The following is a 22811-nucleotide window of genomic DNA, read 5'->3' as shown; positions in this document are numbered from 1 at the left end:
TGATGTCTTTCTGACATTTCTCAATAATTTGTTTTTTGTGTTCCCTAGATATGTGAGTTACATAAACCCTGTGAGATTGATCCTGTGAAGCTAAAAGATGGTGAAAACTTAGAAACCAACAAGGTAAGAAATTATTTATTTATACTTATGCTTCAAAATAAAGAGCTAGAAATAATAATGTCTGGTGTAAGAAATTTCCACTATGGCATATATACTTGGGGACTATACCAGCAACGCTACGGTTTTGAACATATCTTTTATCTCAGAGGCACCGTGAGTAGGATGAGAGCTGTGTGTGGCTGAGTTTGAGCGGTGAATCACGGTGCATGTGGAGGAGAGTTCCGGCAGGAAACTACTTCCTCCACTGACTGCGCGCAAGAAAAAGCTGGGTGACGTCACTCGCTAGCAGGCTATAGAAGCCAGTGAGGGGCAAAACTGTATCGCGCTCCTGTTTTGGGTCTATATCGTGATTTAAAAATAAATAAAACATTTGGTGTAGGGTCCCCCCATAATATGATACCAGCACATATAAAGCATACGGCTAAAGGCTGCAGCCCCCGTGCGCTTATCTTGGCTGTGTATCAAAGTAGGAGAAACTGCATGCCGCTTTGCTTTTTTTTTATTATTTAAGTAAATGATGTAAAAAAAACATCGTGCAGTCCCCTTAATTTTGATACCCAGCTATGATAAAGCCCGACAGCTGGGGGCTGGTATTCTAAGGCTGGGGAGACCCATGCTTATTGGCCTTCCCTCCCAGCCTAAAAATAGCAGTCTGCAGCCATCCAGGATTATCGCATCCATTAGATATGACAATCCTGGTGCTTTACCCGGCTCTTGCCAATTGCCCTGGTGCGGTGGCAATCGGGGTAATAAGGGGTTAATGTCAGCTCACAGATGCCACTAAGTTTTACCTTGGCTGGTTATCAAAAATTGGGGGGACCGTACGCTTTTTAAAAATAAATAAATATTTCATTTTTTACTACCCAGAAGCAATCTGGGAGTCAGAGATACATCCAGGCCTCTTCCCTCCTCAGCCAATTTAAAACAATGGTTCCTCTTTAAGTACGGGAGTGATCTAACTGTTGGAATAGTTACACATCTAGTCTATACAAGACAAATACCCTCTATAGCAGCTTTTACTAGGTGCAAACATACTGGTGCTTGTGTTTCCATGGCTGACAGAATTTCTATGCCAACAAACGCTTTTTTTTTTTTTTTTATAGGAGAACTTGAAGAGTTATGTAGACCAGATTTTTAATGTCATCACAAAATCAGGGGTTAGTTGTCCGACTGTTATGTGTGACATCTTTTTCTCTCTAAGAGAGTCTGCTGCCAAGCGTTTCCAAGGTAAGCAGATACTTGAATATAATGCTTTTTTATATTTAATCACATTTTTTTCTTTCTAGGAGTGTTTAATGAAACATTAGCATTGACCATCACTGTTATCGCACTGTAAGCTTGAGAGCTCACTAAATGACAGTTTCACATTCACGCATTGCTAGGCTTCTGAGAAAAGCATGGTTTAAACCCCACGTCAATACATTTCCTGAGTGTTTTTACCAGAATGCCAATAAAGTCACTGAAGTAGTTCACGATGTAGAATAAAAATCCCTCTCCGTTATTCTTCATGCGGGGCCACTCCGATCCAGTCCTTCATTCTGTCCAGGCTTTGCTTATACCTTACGAGGCAAATTCTTTGTGGTGAAATCAAGAGAAAGGTAAAATAACAACCTTGTATGTACTGCTTGTACAACGTCCGCGGCTGAAGGAAAATATGCTCCTTATAAATCTTCCTCATCACATGCCTGTATTAAAGTGCAGACTCACTAGAAATTACTGTTGTCTTTGTAATGGAACCAATTCAAATTGTCTCTCCAGTAAAGGAGACAAACTCTAGCACAGCGCCACCTATTGGAAGTAGCGATCCTAAAAGTCACAAGTGGATTTTTGACAATCCTTTGCAATATGACTCAGGATATATAAGCCAGATCAGAATCCCAATTTGCAGACACGGTGTTTCGGGGTGCTTGCCCCTCGTCAGTGCAAAGTATGGGGGTGTCTGATCTGGCTCATGAGAAAGCTATGTGGGGACCACGGGGGAACACTATTCTCCTTAAGGAGACTTTGCAAGCCAGTCTGGCTGCCAGGTAAGGGGACTTATAGCTGCAATGCCCCTAAAATTCCACGGGGGAACACTATTCTCCTTAAGGAGACTTTGCAAGCCAGTCTGGCTGCCAGGTAAGGGGACTTATAGCTGCAATGCCCCTCTGGGAAATATTCAAATTGTCTCTCCAGTAAAGGAGACAAACTCTAGCACAGCGCCACCTATTGGAAGTAGCGATCCTAAAAGTCACAAGTGGATTTTTGACAATCCTTTGCAATATGACTCAGGATATATAAGCCAGATCAGAATCCCAATTTGCAGACACGGTGTTTCGGGGTGCTTGCCCCTCGTCAGTGCAAAGTATGGGGGTGTCTGATCTGGCTCATGAGAAAGCTATGTGGGGACCACGGGGGAACACTATTCTCCTTAAGGAGACTTTGCAAGCCAGTCTGGCTGCCAGGTAAGGGGACTTATAGCTGCAATGCCCCTAAAATTCCACGGGGGAACACTATTCTCCTTAAGGAGACTTTGCAAGCCAGTCTGGCTGCCAGGTAAGGGGACTTATAGCTGCAATGCCCCTCTGGGAAATATTCAAATTGTCTCTCCAGTAAAGGAGACAAACTCTAGCACAGCGCCACCTATTGGAAGTAGCGATCCTAAAAGTCACAAGTGGATTTTTGACAATCCTTTGCAATATGACTCAGGATATATAAGCCAGATCAGAATCCCAATTTGCAGACACGGTGTTTCGGGGTGCTTGCCCCTCGTCAGTGCAAAGTATGGGGGTGTCTGATCTGGCTCATGAGAAAGCTATGTGGGGACCACGGGGGAACACTATTCTCCTTAAGGAGACTTTGCAAGCCAGTCTGGCTGCCAGGTAAGGGGACTTAATGGAACCAAAGCGCTTTGGCGTTTCACATGTTGGTTGTAGACATCGGCTACTTTAACTCTCGAAGTTCCTTTTTCTTGGTAATACATACATTGGAGTCTATGAAGAACAAATCCATTAACTGATTGCTATTTATCTTCTATTTGTAACGGATCCTGTAAGAAATAAATGCATCTGTCAGAAATGCAAGAATAACGGATTACTAAATAGCAGTCTGTTCTCCATAGACTCCAATGTTTAAAAAAAAAAAAAAAAAACAAACGTATCCAACAGAACTGTTCTTTAAAAACTGTCAAAATGTTTTGTTTGCAGAATTTTTTTTTTCCAATGGATCTCCGCAGGATGTGCTCTAATGGATGGTTACAGGACATGTGAACTCCGCCTTAGGGGTACTTTGCACGTTGCGACATTGCTACTGCGATATTGTCGGGGTCAAATCGAAAGGGACGCACATCCGGCGCCGGTAACGACGTTGTAACATGTAAAGCCTAGCTGCGCCGATAAACGATCGCAAAAGCGTCGTAAATCGGTGATCTGTGTAGTGTCAGACATTTTTATAATGTCGCACCAATACGAGATACGATGTCGTTCCTCGTTCCTGCGGCAGCACACATCGCTGTGTGTGAAGCCGCAGGAGCTAGGAACATCTTACCTGCCTCCACCGGCTATGCGGAAGGAAGGAGGTGGGCGGGATGTTTACGTCCCGCTCATCTTCGCCCCTCCGCTTCTATTGGCCGCCTGCTCTGTGATGTCGCTGTGACGCCACACGACCCACCCCTTAAGGAAGGAGGCGGGTCGCCGGCCAGAGCGACGTCGCAGGGCAGGTAAGTGCGTGTTAAGCTGCCGTAGCGATAATGTTCGCTACGGCAGCTATCACAAGATATCGCATGTGCGATAGGGGCGGGTACTATCGCGCTCGGCATCGCGATCATCGGCTGGCGAAGTTGCAGCGTGCAAAGTACCCCTTAGTTTACTGGGTGCAGTGGACACAAAATTTTTAAATTTAGCATGCAGAAAGCTAACCACACCCACAACAAGCTCTATATGTATATTGTCTATTGACAGTGAGTGGCTTATCACAAAAAGAGTTGTGTTGGACTACCAGGCATGTGCTGCTGTCGTCCAAGTAATGATAATCTCCTGGTGTTGAAACAAACATTGCCAGTAAACAACTGCACTGAACTTGATAAAGAGATCCATCACTGCAATTTGTGTGTTAACACCTACAGCATGCTGCCTTCACATTACACATCAAAACATGAACATGTGGGTAATAGAAAGTTGAATATGCTAATACCTTGATATGTACAATCTGATGTTTTATTCCAGAGAAATTCATATTTTTCTTAAAGGGAACCAACCAGCAGCATTCTCATATGTAAAGTAAAGCCACTGCTATACGGGCTCTAGGATGCTGAATGTAAGCATACCTTTTGTTCAGAGATTGGATATTTTATTTCAGAAATATGTGCAAGTAAAGTTCAAGCAATGTACTTCTGTTTGATTGACAGGTTCAACAGGAAGAGAATATGTGGGTCGGGTCTTGCTATCTATCCCCGCCCCTATCTGCTGTTTGGTTCTCTTTAATATGTAAATGAGCTGTAACTGTCTATGGGTCTCTCTGAGCATCGGCCTCCAGAGTTTATTGTAAATGAAAGGTGACGTTACCAGTGTGAGACGTGTAAATCAGGAGAGCAGACTGTCAGTCATTACATCTCACACTGGCAACCTCCCTTTTCTTTTGCAATAAGCTTTGGAGACAGATTCTCATACAGCTGTGGGTTGGACCCATTTAGATATTAAGAAAAACTTGGATTTAATAATAATAATCTTTATTTCTATAGCGCCAACATATTCCGCAGCGCTTTGCAATTCAGGATTATCATATACAAACAAGTAACAGTTATAGAAAATATAATATTTAGAGGGAAAAAGACAACCCTGCTCGTGAGAGCTTACAATCTACAAAATTTATGTAGAATAGGATAAAGGATGGCCGATATGAAGGTGTCATTTTTTTCATCTTTCTATGAGAACTACTATAATACAATATTGTAAACGAACCAATGAGTATACCAGCATAATAAAAGCACTTAATAAATGTCATAATGTGCACCTCAATTGTAATGTGAAAAACCTTTCAAGCTCTACCTTCTATGCTGAGATATAATATGACATCAGAATCTCCCAGTACTGCAGCCTCAGTCTTTGGTTTACCATATCTTAAGCTCTACTATGAAATATGTGTCCCATTCAACAGACCTCTCCTCTTTCCCGAGTATCCCCTAAATATGAACGCTCTGCTGGGTGGAGTGTTGATGTGTTTTAAGGAGGGGGGGGGGGAATTCACTGCCATACACAACAGCTTATCTTCAATAGTAACAAAAGGTGTAAAAAAATCAAACTTTCCCTTTTCTACTCAGATTATGTCTGGAAACTACCCATGTACACCCTGCCAAAATCCACGGGTTCAGCCAAACTTCATCTTATGTTTATGTGGCTTTTAGATTCAAATTTCTATATTTAATGGGTTGTCTAATCTTCTTCACGAGCACAACGATTCTCTGCTCGCTGGGGATCGTGAACTCCTAAAAATTGACCATTTGGGCTGGTGGCTTGGTTACGCTGTTGGTCTGAATTGTTCATTTTCCCATTATACAAGCAGAAGGCATCATAGGAGTAGCGTAGTGGCATTGAAGCTGGCCGGGTCCAGCAAACAGCTTGCACACAAACGCTTTTGCCCAGAAAACCAGCCACTTCTGACAGACTGCAGAGGTGGCCAGTAATCTATGCAACAAGCGGTAAACTTTAAAATTAAAAATCCGCCTTTCTTTAGAGTGGAGAGGATTTTTATTAAGAAATCAATTGGCAAATTGCTTATTTTTACAAGCACTTTGCAATTTCATCCATTTAATGAGTTGAGACAACCCCTTTTAAGGAATGTTTTTGTTATTATAATAAGGAGCTTTAATAAATAAGTGCTGATAGGTCGACTTTTTGCCATGATATACCTGAGATTCCTTGATCAATCTTCTATCCGTTTGAATTTATGTATTAAGTGAGTTATTGATAAAATAGGAGAGCCGTGCTAAATTCTTCTTTTGTTTAAATAATAATAATAAGGACTGCAGTATGAAATAGTAGGAGTGCACTCAGGATCCCATTTCTGTTTCCATTAGTGGAATATTATTCCTGCAATGAACACCATAGAATGATAGAATGGTAGAGTTGGAAGGGACCTCAAGGGACATCAGGTCCAACCCCCTGCGAGTACAGGTTTTCCTAAATCATCCCACCTATGTTTATCCAGCTTCCACTTGAAGATTTCCATTGATGGAGACCTCACCACCTCCCGTGGTCGCCTGTTCCACTCCCTGACTGCCCTCACGGTCAGGAAGTTTTTCCTAATGTCTAATCTGAATATCCTACCTTTTTAATTTCATCCCATTGCTTCTTGTACTTCCTTGTGCTAATGAGAACAGGGTAGTTCCCTCTGCACTGTGACTTCCTTTCAGATATTTGTAGACCCCTATTAAGTCTCCTCTCAGCCTTCTCTCTTGCAAACTAAATATTCCTAATTCTTTCACCCAGTCTTCATATGACATGGTTTGCAGACTTTCTACCATCTTGGTTGCTCTTTGGACTTGCTTCAGTATATCGATGTCTTTCTTAAATTGGGGCGCCCGGAAATGTACATAGTATTCCAGGTGGGATCTGACCAGGGCAGAGGGGAATAATTACCTCTCTTGATTTAGATTCAATGCTTGTCTTGATATACCCCACTTTTTTCTTATTGTGCCTATGACATTTGTTAATTAAAACTGAGTTACCATGTTGTGCACATAAATCTCGTGTGCATGTTTTGCAAAGTTTTCTGTAGCTTCACAGACAAGTAGAATGGTTTGTGAATAACACAGAAGACACCTACAGAATTGGTTTGTGCTTTTATAACACCAATGTGACAAAATGCATCTGTAGCTTCTGAACCGTATACAGAACATTATCTGCTATCTTGTGTGGAATCAATCTTCTAACGTAATTAGGATTCTGAGCCGACACGACAGTAATTACACCCACCCACCAAATCCTCTAATTATGTTTATGGCCCTTTCTAGTCCAATGAAGTGAGGCAGAGATGGTTGAATGGATGGATTGATAGGATCCAAGAACTTCATAGCACTTCCAAATAATATAAAGTGAGTTTATTCTGTGATGTTTCAGCCTCCACACTGCAGATTGAAAAAATCTCCATTGTGAAATCTGAAATATCGCAATTGCTAATGAAGGTAAATAAACTCGCTTAAGTTTGAACTGATAGTGTTGTCAAAAGGAACCTGTCAGGTCCAATATACACCCAGAATCATGAGCAGTTCTGGATGCATATTGCTATTCTCTGCCTAACTTTCCCAGTATGTAGTAGCATAGATAAAGAGATCTTTAGAAACAGTATTTCTAAAGATCCTTTATGATCTGCTAATGAGGCCAGCGACTAGTCACACGGGCATTAGTTCCCCTGTCAAATCCGCCCTCCTAACATGTTAGCACACAGGGGCGTGCTAACATGCTATTCAATGCCTATTGCCCAGCCTCCACAGCTGGGACGCATGTACCTGTGTCCGTTGTCCCCACTTCTGAACACCGGGTTTAGGGTCAGTGCGCATGATCAGAAGTCCCAATGTGACGCCCCTGGACTATCAGGTCTTCACAGGGTATTGTACAATCCGCCCTCCCGTGCAATATCCACCTCCTTCTTGGTTATGGGTCCCCAACTAAATGGTGTTGCCTACAACAGCTAATAAAATCCTAGGTACACTCTGCACCACACCCACCAGACACACCAGTGGACAGCCTGAGTGGAAAAGGGTCGCCCACTTGAGTGGGAGGTCAGGAGTGTCAGAAGAGGAAGGAGAAGTAGTGTGGAAGTGAAGGAGAGAGGAGGTCAGGATCCGGGCTCCTAAGAAGCCATCTAGGTTGCAGACGTTGGTCTGGGCCTAGAAGGAGCTGGACCCCCGGTCGCAGGGGATCGTGGCAAGGGACACGGAACTGTCAAGGAGGACAGCCGGCGGCCTTGCACCATCATCTGGCTGGGACCAGGGCACAACTGGGTACGTGGACCCTAGGTCAGGGAGTAGCTTCAGGCAACCTGATAATTTACCCGACGAGAACGGAGCCTTCAAGATCCGCTCTCCACCCGCTCCAAAATTTGGGTACTAGCGCAACGAGGGGGATAGGACTTTCCACTCAAACAGTCCAGAAAATCCCAAGTGTGAACCCTGAGAGCAAGCTCCCACACTTAGTGGGGAGTGGGACCCGACTAGTTCCATACTACCGGGACCAACAGAGAAGTAACTTAGTGCCACGAGGAAGATCACGGATCACCAGGCAGCACCATTGGGGACGGGACCCGAACTAGCTCCCCTCAGCGGCAGCGGTATAAAGAACTTTGGTTTATCCAGTTGTCGGTGTCAGCTTAATGGACTGAGTGCGTACGAAAGTGACCCTTTCTCACCCAACGGCACTTCCCCCCCATCATCACCGAGTCCCGGGGCATTCCCCCTACCCGTGGATGGTTCAACACCTGGCTGCCTCATTCTATTGCACTCGGGTACTCCCAATTGCAGCAGTAATACTTCATATTAACTCTTACCATGGGTGGCGCCACGAACTCTAAACACAATCCCCTGTAAATACCCCCCTTCATATGAGTGGCCGCATGCCCCCTGGGTCCGGACACCCCTCGAGCCACCGCGGATCCGGATCCAAGCAGCCCGGCTGCTGGCACGGGGGCGTCACACCAGCACTTCCGGTCATGCGCACTCTGAAGTCAGGTGTATGCGTCCTGGCTTCAGAAACGTTTAGTGCGCATGACCGAAAGTGCCGGGCATGCTGATCATGCACACTGACCCTATTTAGACCCGATGTTCTGAAGTGGTGACAACAGAAATGGGTATACGCCGTAAATGCTGGGCATTGAATTGAATGTTAGTATGCCCCTGTGGGCATGCTAACAAGCTAGGAGGGCGGACTAGCCTGTGGAACTAATGCCCTTGCGACTTCTCCCTGCGCTCATTAGCATATCATAAAGGATATTTAGAAATTCTTTTTCTAAAGATCTGTTTATGTATGCTAGTATGGTCTGAGACAGTTAGGCAGGGATTAGAAATATGCACCCAGAACAGCTAGTAGTTCTCGGTGCTTAGTGATCCTGACACGTTCACTTTAAGTTCTTGGAATATACTTGAAGGAAACCGCAATCGGGATTACTTGTGCACCATTTCTTTCAATTTACAATGTGTTGGTCTTTGCTATTTAGAAAGATGGATATCAAAGTGGTTTTCTTCAGGAGCACACCTCTCCTCTGCCTTCCAGCTTCCTGGATGCCAGTGGCCGTGCGGTGCGGTCCAGATGATTCAGTTTAGACCAGTGGCAAAGTCATGCCATAGTCCACACTAAAAGCTCTTCCAATCTGCTAGTAAGGAAAGCTTTACCCTTTATAATATGGAAGAAACACAGGGTCACGCGGCTGATCAATCCAGCCAGCTTTTAAGTGGTCTGAGCAATCTAAAAAATCATAGAGCCTCTTGTCTAGGTAACCGGCCACTCTGAGACCACAAAGTGGCCTGTAATACACGCAGCAAACTGTAAATTATAACATTAAAATGCCTTCTGTTCTTGAGAATTGAAAGATTTTTAATATGAGGTAAATTGTAAAGTTGCTAGACAAGCTCTTTGTAATTTTTCGCATTTATGAACTTAAACGACCCCATCAAGAGATTATCCAAACTGTCTATGCAAAACTAGCACAAGGGCTTATTTGTATGCAAATGTACATTATATAAAGTCTAAGGGTATGTTTATACCGTATTTTTTGTGTAGCAAACTGCATAAAAACATGCTTTTTTTTTCATGAGGTTATGGGGCCTCCACTTGATTCAATAGGCAAATTTGGAGTGTTTTCTACATTCAAAACTTGAAGAAAGCTGAAAAACACAATGATTTTTTTCCACACTGATAATGTTTTTTTGGGGAGAAAAGGGAGCCCAATGCTTTTTAGGCAGGTTAAGCTTATTTTATTCTTAAGCTCAGGTTGATGTACTATGGTACTAATATGAAAGTACAAATTGTGATTGTTCAGATTTTTTCTATGAATTCAGTGTATCTTTTTTCTATTTGTGTGTTTTGTTTGTCTCAGACGACCCTGATGTAAGATACACCGCTGTGAGCAGCTTCATTTTCCTGCGGTTCTTTGCACCTGCCATCCTGTCTCCTAACCTTTTCCAGCTCAGTCCTCACCACCCAGTAAGTGCCTTGAAAGACCCTTGTTAGCTTCAGCAATGTGTCAGGGAACTGATTGAATGCAACTCCTGCCGTGCACAAGGCACATGCTGTGCCAGACACATTACGAGTGACAGCCTTTAGGAAAATAGTCTGATGTACATATACTTTTACCACCTAGTCCTTTACAGGATAATTTAATGCATGTTTTATGAAAAGTATCCTTTAATTATTTGTGACATTTTTCTTTTCTAAATAACCACAGTGGCCCTAATACAGTAAAGCTGACTTTTTGTTCTCCAGTCTTAATGAAAGATGCACCAAATTTTTTAAGAGGTGCATGAATTTGGCGAATCTTCCAACTTCTGCTTGTCTCCGCCAGAATTGTTACTCCAGACAGGGGCAGGTGTACATTTGTGGTGTAATTTACGCCACTTCTGCAAAACAAATTATGATAAAGTTGATCAAAGGGCTTTACCACGTCTACCCCCTTTAGTGGCGCTGGCTGGGACTGCCATGAATGTGTATTTATTTTTTTCCAACATTTCAGAAAGTTATATACCAGGAAACTAGAGAAAACTCCATGATGCATTGAAGCCAAAGACTTCTAGTTTCGGATGTTAGTAAGAAAACAAAATCACCTTTATTGTACTGGTCATGATTGAGATCGGAGTTGGTTTTTTTTTGTTATCCTTACAATATGATATATCGATTATATTAATACAGAGTACAATACGGTGGCTAGTCTTACAAGCGTCCAATGGAAATATGTATGAAGATGTTTCCGCTATTAAGGTGTAATAAAAGCCCGCCTCTTCTCTAATTTTTACAGAATTAATAATACAGACTAGTACAGATAAATTACTCCCATGGTCTGTTGTGTAGCGGATTTTGGAGCGTATTTGATTTATGGTTGTTCGTTGCATGGGATGCTATATATATATATATATATATATATATATATATATATATATATATATATATATATATATATATATATATATATATATATATATATATATATATAATATTTTCTAGGATGGTTATTTCAGGACTTGTTGCATGCATACATTTGGGGGGTTTAGCAGAGCATTTAATCTGAACCTTCAAGTCTGGAGATATTTCTTGGTTCATTTAGTTCTCAGTTGCACCACAATAATCGACTTGTTAATATACACATATTAGCGTTTTCTTATGACCATATGTTCATGCTGGTACATCGTGAATCAGTCTTAATGAAGGAGGCATTCTGCAGCAGCTGCTTATGAGCGTTACATTAGGAGGGCATGACTATGAACTAATGCTATAATTGGAGATATCTGGCTATGGCATATTGCAAGTCAATATATACCGTTACCGTAATATATTCTCCACTGAGCTTTTGCCTCATTTACCGCATAATGGTATATATATCCTTAACCAATTAGATTTTTGTATTACTTCATTAGATTTATTGATATTCTGTTGGCCATATACTACAGGGAAATTTTGCAGATAATCTATTATTCAGAACAACCTTACTGTTCTCACATACTGCTTGTTTTACCGTATGCAGTACATTTGTAAGTCTAAAGCATGCGTCTACCCTTTCATCTACATTTTTCTTTTCTTGTCCCAGTGTTTTTAACATAAAGCAATTTAGCATTTTTTTTTATCATCCTGCATTCAGGTAGTTGATTAGCGCTAAATGTTTGTATCATTACATAGTGTTCGCTAGAAATAGAAAACTCATGGATTTCCTGATAGCAGATACCATAGCTCTATGGTAAAATTGCCATTTGTGTGATCTTTGTGTTCTTAAAAATACAATTAATGACCTCAAATGTTTTTCACACAGGACCCACAGACTTCTAGAACGTTGACCCTCATCTCCAAGACTATACAGACATTAGGGAGCTTATCCAAGTCAAAATCTGTAAGTATTTCAACTGTGAACATGCAACTTGACTATAAATACAACAAAGATCCAAGGATAATTTTATATATATATATATATATATATATATATATATATATATATATATATATATATACACACATACAATGCCTTGTGAAAGTATTCGGTTCTTTTGAATTTTCCAACCTCTTCCCAAATTTCAGGCTTCAAACTTAAAGATAAAAAATGTATTGTTATGGTAAAGAAACAACAAGTGGGACACAATTGTGAATTTGAATGAAATTTATTTCTTATTTTAAACTTTTATAAAAAATAATAAATAACTGAAAATTGTGGCGTGCAATATTATTCGTCTCCTTTAACTTAATACTTTGTAGCACGACCTTTTGCTCCGATTACAGCTGCAAGTCGCTTGGGGTATGTGTCTATCAGTTTTGCACATCGAGAGACTGAAATTCTTGCCCATTATTCTTTTGCAAATAGCTCGAGCCGAGTGAGGTTGGATGGAGAGCGTTTGTGAACAGCAGTTTTCAGCTCTTTCTACAGATTCTAGATTGGATTCAGGTCTGGAGTTTGACTTGGCCATTCTAGCACCTGGATACGTTTATTTGTGAACCATTCCATTGTAGCTTTTGCTTTATGTTTGGGATCAATGTATTGTTGGAAGACAAATCTCAGTCCCAGTCTCAGGTCTTTTGCAGACTCCAACAGGTTTTCCTTAAGAATGGTACTGTTTTTGGCTCCATCCATCTTCCCATCAATTTTAACCATGTTCCCTGTCCCTGCTGAAGAAAAGCAGGCCCAAACCATGATGCTGCCACCACCATGTTTGACAGTGGGGATGGTGTGTTCAGGGTGATGAGCTGTGTTGCTTTTACGCCAAACATATCGTTTGGCATTGTGCCCAAATAGTTCGATTTTGGTTTCATCTGACCAGAGCACCTTCTTCCACATGTTTAATATGTCTCCCAGGTGGCTTTTGGCAAACTTTAAACAACACTTTTTATGGATATCTTTGAGAAATGGCTTTCTCCTTGCCACTCTTCCATAAAGGCCAGATTTGTGCAGTGTACGACTGATTGTTGTCCTGTGGACAGACTCTCCCACCTCAGCTGTAGATCTCTGCAGTTCATCCAGAGTGTTCAAGGGCCTCTTGGCTGCATCTCTGATCAGTCTTCTCCTTGTTTGAAATGAAAGTTTGGATGGACGACCAGGTCATGGTAGATTTGCAGTGGTATGATACTTCTTCTATTTCAATATGATTGCTTGCACAGTGCTCCTTGGGATGTTTTAAAGTTTTGGAAACCTTAAACATCTCCACAACAGTATCACGGACCTGCCTGTTGTGTTCCTTGGTCTTCATGATGCTATATGAGCTTTAAACAAAACACTGAGACTATCACAGAGGAGGTGTATTTATACGGAGACTTGATTACACACAGGTGGCTTATATTTATCATCATCAGTCATTTAGGACAACATTGGATCATTCAGAGATCCTCAATGAACTTCTGGAGTGAGCTTGCCGCACTAAAAGTAAAGGGGACGAATAATATCGCACGCCCCACTTTTCAGTTATTTATTTTTTAAAAAAGTTTACAATAAGCAATAAATTTCGTTCAACTTCACAATTGTGTCCCACTTGTTGTTCATTCTTCACCATAACATTAACATTTTTATCTTTATGTTTAAAGCCTGAAATGTGGGGAAAGGTTGAAAAATTCAAGGGAGCTGAATACTTTCGCAAGGCACTATGTGTATGTATGTATATCTATCTATCTATCTATGGTATCTAACTATCTCTGTATATATATAAAGAGGACTTGAAGTGTAGTGCCATGTATTGGATGTAGCAATACAAATAGTCAGAGCCTTGCCCTATGACTTGGCATTAGATGCCAAACAAGAAACTCCATTTGCAGACATGTTTCGCTGTTTTTGCCCCTCCTCAGTGCAAACCAGGAGATTTGATTATGTGGGAGGCCTTTAGCTGGGGATCTAAGGGAGAAAGATAGATTTCACCAATATTTTTTGAGTCCGGATTTGCAAAACTGCTTTGTGTTTTAACGAAATGATGACCACAATAAATTGAGAAGATTGGGCTTCCTGCCCACGGATAGTTTGCTTATAGGCATACTGCACAGTTAAATACTTGGTCTTGCCAATGATAAACATGTATTTGATTTATTGGTGTATTTGTAAGTTGTTGAGTACGTCATTTCTCTGTGGTTAGATTGTTTATCACTAGTTCGCTATGGTACCACCCTCAAAAACATTATTAATCTTCTACTCCTGAGAAGCTATATTTCATGCAATGGAGAATGTATGGCCAGCGTTTATTTTAACAGCTCTTTCCCAATACAGTCATTATTTATGTTGCTTTTACTAAAGAGTGAGCATCTGATTGTCCTCAGAGGAGTACATGTGTTATCTAAGGGCATGGTACAGCAGTTGTGTAACAAAATCAAGCCTTGGCATCTTTTTTCTGTTTCTCTCTTTATGGATGTCACCCATCCATAAAAAGAGGAGCAGAAAAAAGATGCCAGGACTTGATTCCGTTACACAACTGCCTGTACCATGCCCTTGTGAGTCACAGGAAATATCTCTATTTTCCTCCGTAATTAACATTTACTCTTTCACAGATTCAGTGTCTCCCCGTAATAATCCCAACTTGAGAACTGCAAATTAATATTTCAGTGAGACAGTAAGGATTTTTTCAGGCAGTGCTGTGTATAGCGAAGCATGAATGATTGATTTTCTTGCACGGAGTAAATGAGGAGCTGTAGAGCTCCTTTAGCACCTGTAATGCCAAAGCTTTTATGTGGCAGACATTCCTTAGCTGATCCAATTTCTAGTGTTGATTCAGAAATATTCTAATCACCATAATATCCATTAGTACAGTTGAGTCATTTCCAAGTACTATGTGGTAACCTGTCATTTCCGATTATGTAGATAGATCCTGCCTCAAGGAAATATTGTTTGCTGAGTGTCTCTTTAATATACAAGTAATTGGTTTTCACTGTGAAAAGAAATTTGATTTATGGCACCTATATACTTGTCTATGGACAATATCAACTTGTTGTTGATCACAAAGAGTTCTGATTTGGTTTCCCAGCGATCAGCTGTAATTTGCAGGAAACTTGGCAGAAAGTGTTCATTTTCCGTTCAGCATCGTCATAACAAAAATGAAGCATTAAAGTTTCCATTCGAATCCATTACTGTGTGTGTGATGCAAGAGAGAACAAGTCTTTTAGAGCGTTAGACACTCTTTGTAACCGCTCTCATCTCTGGCCAGAGGAGAGGATCCTAAACATGGGACCTAACTATTAGCTCAGAATTTCCTGCTAGGGTGTATAAAATGTGTTTTCTAAATTGGGACAACTCCTTTTATAGTTTGCATGACAAAATCATCCTCATAGTGGATTCAGATTGCTTGTAATTGGATTTGTGAGTTGAGATTTAACTTTGCTGCTACCCTCATTCAACAAAGTAGGGTACCATAAAGTTTTAGGTATATGTTATGTTCACAACTTATAGCTCCGACTTCTTCAATATCTACATTACAAAAACAAGCAGTTCAAACTGGTGATGAGCAAGTGTGCTTGCCACTGCTCGATACTCAACCAAGTATTCCAGGTGTCTGAGTGCCATGCTGTTAGACAGCCAATAAACATGCTGGGATTCCCTGCCATAGATGGTAATGTTGTAGCCATGTTGGCTACTGGCATTACTGTGATTGGCCGGCCACATCCCGTCATCAAGTCTTATATGAGACCTGGGGGCACAGTGCTTGATAGGAGGGAGAGCTTAGATTAGAGCAGGCATATAGGTAGTGTTTAATTGCTATTGCAGTACATTGTATATTGTACACTTGCACTCTTTAGTACCTTTCATGTGTCAATAAAGGGTGTTTTTAACCTAATAAATAGTTTGAAAAATCTGCATGGGGTCCCGCCTATTTTGATAACTAGCAAGGTAAAGCAGAGAGCTTTGGGCTGATATTATCAGATTGGGAAGGTCCAGGGTTATTTGGCCCTTCCCAGCCTAAGAATACCAGCCCGCAGCCGCCACAGAATTGGCATCACATTAAATGCTCCACTTCTGGCCACTTTGCCTTGGTGTACCTGATTGCCTTGCTCAGGGGCAATCGGGGTAATATTTTTTGGGGTTGTCAGGTGTGTAATGCCAGCTGGCATCAAGAACTGATGTTAGTAATAGAGAGGTCTCTGTCAGGCTCCCTCATTACTAAACCGGAACGTCAAAAGAAAAACACGCACAAGAAAAAAATAGTCTATTTGAATAAAGACTCCCTCGCACAATCTCTTGTGCACCAATTTATTATAAAAAATCTTCCCACGAAATTCCATCGTAATCTACGTTCCCCTAATGCAGCTCCAACAACTGTGAATAGCAGTCAACTACAGCTATTCACAGGCACTGAGTAGAGCTGCTGGCTCAACGCTCCACTCAGCGGATCACTGCATCCATCGCTGAGTAGCATTGTTGCTACTACCCGGCGCCTATGAATAGCTGTATTTTACTGCTACTACCAGTCGCCGGAGCTGCATTCTTGGAACATTTTTGATAAATTGGTGAAAGAAGGATAGTGTGGGGGAGTCTTTATTCAAATAAACTATTTTTACCGTGTGTGTTTTTGTTTTTTGGATTGCTGGGTTAGTAATGGGGTAGTCTGGTACATACCTTTCCATTACTAACCCCTACTATAGATGATATATATGATAGTATATAGCTGACATTAACCCCCAAAAATATTACATGATTGTCACTACACCAGGGCAGTCGGAAGAGCCGGCCAAAGAGCTAGAAATGGGGCATCTAATGAGTGCATCAAGTCTGGGGTGGCTGTCGGCTGGTATTTTTAGGCTGAGATGGGGCCAATATCAATGGACCTTCCCAACCTGATAATATCAGCCCCTAGCTGTATGCTTCACCTTAGCAGATTATCAAAAATAAGGGTGACCCCATGTTGTTTTTTTTTTCTTTTTTTTTTTTCTTTTCATTTATAATAATATATTCATATATAATTTTCAAGCTGGGAAGGGGCAATGTCCATGGACCCCAGTCCGCAGATGTTTTACCTTGTCTGGTTATCAAAAAGTATGGGGGACCCATGACGTTTTTTAATGTATTTATTAACAAGTATAGCAAACTGCACATGCAAGGCACTAACTATATTTCTGACAGTTATCTATGTGTCTTTCATGTGCAGTTTACTATACTTGTTAATAAATACATTAAAAAACGTCATGGGTCCCCCATACTTTTTGATAACCAGACAAGGTAAAACATCTGCGGACTGGGGTCCATGGACATTGCCCCTTCCCAGCTTGAAAATACCAACCTGCAGACTCTCCACAATTGGCACATCACATTAGATTTGCCAATTCTGGTGCTTTGCTTGGCTCTTCCCGATTTTTTTTTTTTTTCCTGGTGCGGTCGTAGTGTTGAGTGAGTAGTTGACTATTCGTACTCTCTATACTGTTAGCGAGTACTGCCCACTACTTGCATATTCGTTACAAGTAGCAGGCGCAATGTAAGTCAATAGGAAATACTCGCTAAGTAGCGAGTAAACGGAAAGCCATACTATTCGCTACTCGTACAAAAAGTACAGTTTTTGGTTTACTTGCACCCGCTACTCGTAACGAATATGGGAGTAGCGGACAGTACTCGCTAACAGCAGGGTGAGTACAAATTTTTAACTACTCACTCAACACTATGTGGTGGCAATTAAGGTAATGTTTTTTGGGGTGGATATCAGCTGGCATCAAGCCGAAGGGTTAGTAATGTAGAGGTGTCCATCAGTCACACACAGGAAAAAATAGTTTGTTTGACTGAATACTCTCCCACACTATCCCTCGTTCACTAATTAATTATCAAAAATGTATCCATGAAACTAGCCAGGTAGTGACTACAATGCTCATCAGCATCGCCGGGTTTTACTGAGCTATACTTTGTTGAGCTGGCGGCTCTGATGAAGGTTGTCGTCACTACCCAGTGTCTGAGAATAGCTGTACTTTACTGCTCTTCACAGTCGCTGGAGTTGCATTTGGTGAACGTGGACTATGGCGGGATTTCATGGGAACATTTTTAATAATAAATTGGTCAACAAGGGATAGTGTGGGGGACCCTTTATTGAAATAAACTCTATTTTTCTGTGTTTTTTTTTTTTTTTTCTTCGAATACTGGGTTAGTAATGGGGGACTTCTGATAGATGTTTCTCCATTACTAACCCATGGGCTCAATGATGGCACATTACACAGCTTACATCATCCTTCAAAATAATTACCCTTATTGCCATTACACCAGAGCAATCTGCATCCAGGTGTCTTCCCCATGCTGTTCCCATTCTATTTTAACGCGATTTCTCTTAGCAACGTCCCCCCCCCCCCAGCCCTACTGTTAGGGTTTTTCGACAAAATGCTTGAGTTTACACACGCAGAGAGGGAGGGGGGAGGGAGGTTATCGGGATTTGTTTTGATGATTTATTGGTAAGTGAATGTCTAAAAACTCGTCATTATTATTGTTGACATAAATATAATAAAGTTTAAAAAAAAAAAATATGCTTGAGTTTCCCATTGACTTTCATTATACTCGGTACTAAAGTCGAGCCCGTCCGAGCGTCCGACATGCTCGATTCGAGCATTTTAGTGCTTCCTCATCAGTAATTGAAACTCTACATATTACAAAGTAGCAGAAATTTTTATTATAGTGATCATAACTAATTTACCAAAGATTAGACAATCAATTTTCTGCACTTCTTACCATTCTGATATTATATAGCCATTTCTGTTATAACCTCTTATTTTTTTTTTTTTTTTGCAGGCAAGTTTCAAAGAGACCTATATGGCTGCATTTTATGACCACTTTAATGAGCAGAAGTATGCAGATGCTGTGAAGAATGTGAGTTCCTCAGATTTTTTGGGGGGTTTTTTGAGTGCACAATTGTCCTATAGCAGTTTATACGTCCATGTATTAACTCTTTTATCAACCTAACACACCCTTGTTCGATTCCCTGTATTATAATCACACATAAAACATCCTTAACAGTTAACTGGCCGATCCTGAGACCCTTTTCAGTCGCTTGATCTGATTAAAATCACATCAAAAACAAGGTTCTGGAAAGCAATCCTTAAAAATGGCATCTAAATTACAGAATTCTAATCAAAATAATTAATTTGCACAAATTTTATATTTGACAACAATGAAGGGCCAGCTATATCTTTCCTATTTTTGGCTTCTATTATAAGCAGCTGGTAGCATTTCTGGCTCACTAATATATATTTTATAGCAATCTAATGTTGGTTCTTATTAAAATGAGTATACTAATAACATTACATGATGTTATTGTGTATAGTATAAGCATTAGTGGATTACTACTAGATTAATTTGCTACCTGTAAATGATGTTGATGCAAGTAGAGCCACGTGTCTTAATTGTCAGATGTCATGTAGCTGGTGAAGAGACATGTCCAGAATACATTCATGCAATATGATCTTGCTTGGTGGACACACAATCCACCTACAGTTCCATTTATAGATATTGGCTTGTTTGTATTCACATCATTCAGTCATTTTCTTTGTCATTAACTCATATTCCTGGTTGTTTAGTTCCTGGACCTGATTTCCTCCTCAGGAAGGAGAGACCACAAGAGCATAGAGCAACCAATTCTTCTTAAAGAAGGGTAAGATTAAGCCTAGGCTTCTTTTCTTCTACAGAAGCAACACTATGTTTATCGTCGGTAGTAATTACATCAATTCTTTCATTTCTTTATCCTAAATATAGAAAATGATCGCTTAGATCTGCTTTGATACTATGGGCAACCGACATAATTTCTTTGCTCTAGAATTTATTAGTTTGTTTTGATTATGAAAATCCACCACACAAGAACAAGTATTCAGTAAGCAAAGGTTACATATTATCCAATTATTTGTGCTCTGTTTATAATCTATTTGCAAATTGAGAAGTAACTAAAAGCAGACAGTAGGTATAGTTGAAAACAATATATTCACTACCAGCATGGTAACTAATGATACCATCAAACTGACATGCATTACCTTCCAAGCCGCAGCATGTCAATTTATGTTACAGAAACATGAGTGTTCTCCACAGGGAGAATAAAGCCAAAGTCCACATTGGCCTGAGCCCTGATCTTGGCCACGGGCAGTTTTGGTTTCCTGCAGACAACACTCAGGGCCCTGAAGATACACGCTGTGTCCTGGTCGTGTACATCCACCCTTTACATATTCTCTATTGTGCAATGCTCAATAATCCAGGTTGGATTTAGTTAAGTATGGTAATGCCCCAAATGGGAGCATTTTCCCCACCACTGTCCAGCATTTCAGCTAGTGTCCTGAGTATTTAGTATAAGACATCACAATACTTGTACAGAGAGGACTTAAAGGGAATCTGTCACCATTTTGCATTTTTTTAGTTATCAATATGGACATACAGGTGGTATAAAGGTAAAAATAGACATACCTGTATGCCTTCTGGATGATGGTTGTTTGGTTAAAATCCTCTTTTATATCTTCTATCTTCCGGGCGATATACAGTTTGTGCTACCCAGAAGATAAGCCTGCCTCCGGTCTTCAGTATACAGAATTGTACCTTATACAGAATGGCCTGCACATTCTGTCTGCCTTTTCTCCCCTGCACTGTGAAGCAGGAGTGACTCCCCTGCACACAGCAAAATAGAATCCTGGGCCCACAGAAGGGTGGGACAGTGCGGGGAGAGATGGCAGGCATAATGTGCAGGCGCAAGATTTCCAGTCGCGAACCTGATATCACAAGGACTCCACGGAAAAGAAGGGAAGGAGGAATTCTGTATAATGAAGACTGGAAGCAGGCTTATCTTCCAGGCAGCACACGCCCCATAGACAGGTATGGCAAATTTCACATTTATACCACCTGTATGCCCATATTGATAATTCAAAAACCGCAAAAGGTTGACAGATACTATTTAAGATCCACATCAAGCCTGTCCTCCAATGCAATTAAACAATACCCACTCTTCTTGCTCCTGAGAAATCAACATCAAGTGTATCCTCCAACGTTTGTTTTGATGTGGATCTTATCGCACTCAGTACAAGATTGTGACGTCACATATTATTTACTCAGAACGCAAACCCAGAATGCTCGATGATGAATGATTTGCTATTGGCCAGGGTACGCTCATATTTACCTAGTCTAAAGGCCGCTTTACACGCTACGACATCGCTAAAGCGATCTCGTTGGGGTCACGGAATTTGTGACGCACATCCGGCCGCGTTAGCGATGTCGTTGCGTGTGACACCTATTAGCGATTTTGAATCGTTGCAAAAACGTTCAAAATCGCTAATCGGTGACATTCCCCCCTAAGCTCAGTTATCGTTACTGCTGCAGGTACGATGTTGTTTGTCGTTCCTGCGGCAGCACACACCGCTATGTGTGACACCGCAGGAACGACGAACTTCTCCTTACCTGCGTCCCGCCAGCAATGAGGAAGGAAGGAGGTGGGCGGGATGTTCGTCCCGCTCATCTCCGCCCCTCCGCTTTGATTGGGTGGCCGCTTAGTGACGTCGCTGTGACGCCGAACGAACCGCCCCCTTAGAAAGGAGGCGGTTCGCCGGTCACAGCGACGTCGCTATGCAGGTAAGTAGTGTGACTGGTCCGGGCGATGTTGTGCGCCACGGTGAGCGATTTGCCCGTGACGCACAACCGATGAGGGCGGGTACACACGCTAGTGATATCGGTAACGATATCGCAGTGTGTAAAGCGGCCTTAACTTGCATCATTAACCATTGCACATTGGAGGATATCCGACTGGAACTACACACCTGCACAATCATTGGAAATGATCTGCCAGAAGTGTGACACTTTTAGACAAAACCTTCTTATAAGTAGTGATGGGCAAACCCGGACTGTAAAAGTTCGAATCCGTGCAGGATAGCTAGAATTTGAGCACTAACACCGGGCTTGGAGTTCTCAGGGAACTGTAACTGTCTGAATCTGGCCACCCTGATTAAAAAAAAAAAAAAAAAAATGAAAGGAAAAAGTAAAAAAAATAGGGATAAGCAGGAGCATTATATTTACAGAGTCTCCCACATGGCAGTAACATTACTTCTGTGGTCACTCATTAGCCTCATGCATATTCACTGCTTACCCCGCCCACTGGCATCTGTGATTGGTTTCAGTCAGACCGCTCCCCCACCCTCTGAGACTGCATGTCTGACGGCTTGGAATCACACACGTTGTCTGCGTATCTATAATGCTGTAAACATAAATTGGTGTAGGGTCCCCCATATTATGATACCCAGCACAGCCCCCAGCCGTATGCTTATCTTGGCTGTGTATCAAAATAAGAGGGACCCCATGTGGCTTTTTTTTATTATTTAAATAAATATTTTTTAAAAAGTGGCTTGCAGTTGCCACAAGTTTTGATAGCCAGCCATGATAAAGTCGACAGCTGGGGGCTTGTATTCTCAGGCTTGGGAGACCCATGGTTATTGCCCCCTCCCCAGCCTAAAAATAACAGCCTGCAGCCACCCAGAATAGTCGCCTCCATTGAATGTGACAATTCCGCCACTTTACCCAGCTAATCCCAATTGCCATGGTGCAGTGGCAATCTGAGTAATGTAAGGGGTTAA

The 22811-nt window shown here is 41.4% G+C and overlaps 1 protein-coding gene across 1 annotated transcript in view; it reads left to right on the top strand.

Annotated features, from left to right (window-relative positions):
• Nucleotides 1–22811, top strand: part of RASA3 (RAS p21 protein activator 3) — a 390943-nt gene that overhangs the window by 333665 nt on the left and 34467 nt on the right. The window contains exons 13-18 of the mRNA XM_075336422.1: nt 49–123; nt 1224–1347; nt 10186–10292; nt 12106–12183; nt 19009–19086; nt 19794–19867. Coding sequence (XP_075192537.1) covers nt 49–123; nt 1224–1347; nt 10186–10292; nt 12106–12183; nt 19009–19086; nt 19794–19867 — 536 coding nt within the window. The remainder of the gene's footprint in view (nt 1–48; nt 124–1223; nt 1348–10185; nt 10293–12105; nt 12184–19008; nt 19087–19793; nt 19868–22811) is intronic.

The sequence above is a fragment of the Anomaloglossus baeobatrachus genome, chromosome 2 (assembly GCF_048569485.1).
Source record: "Anomaloglossus baeobatrachus isolate aAnoBae1 chromosome 2, aAnoBae1.hap1, whole genome shotgun sequence".
NCBI classification, from domain to species: domain Eukaryota; kingdom Metazoa; phylum Chordata; class Amphibia; order Anura; family Aromobatidae; genus Anomaloglossus; species Anomaloglossus baeobatrachus.
This window is presented reverse-complemented; position numbering and strand designations above follow the sequence as displayed.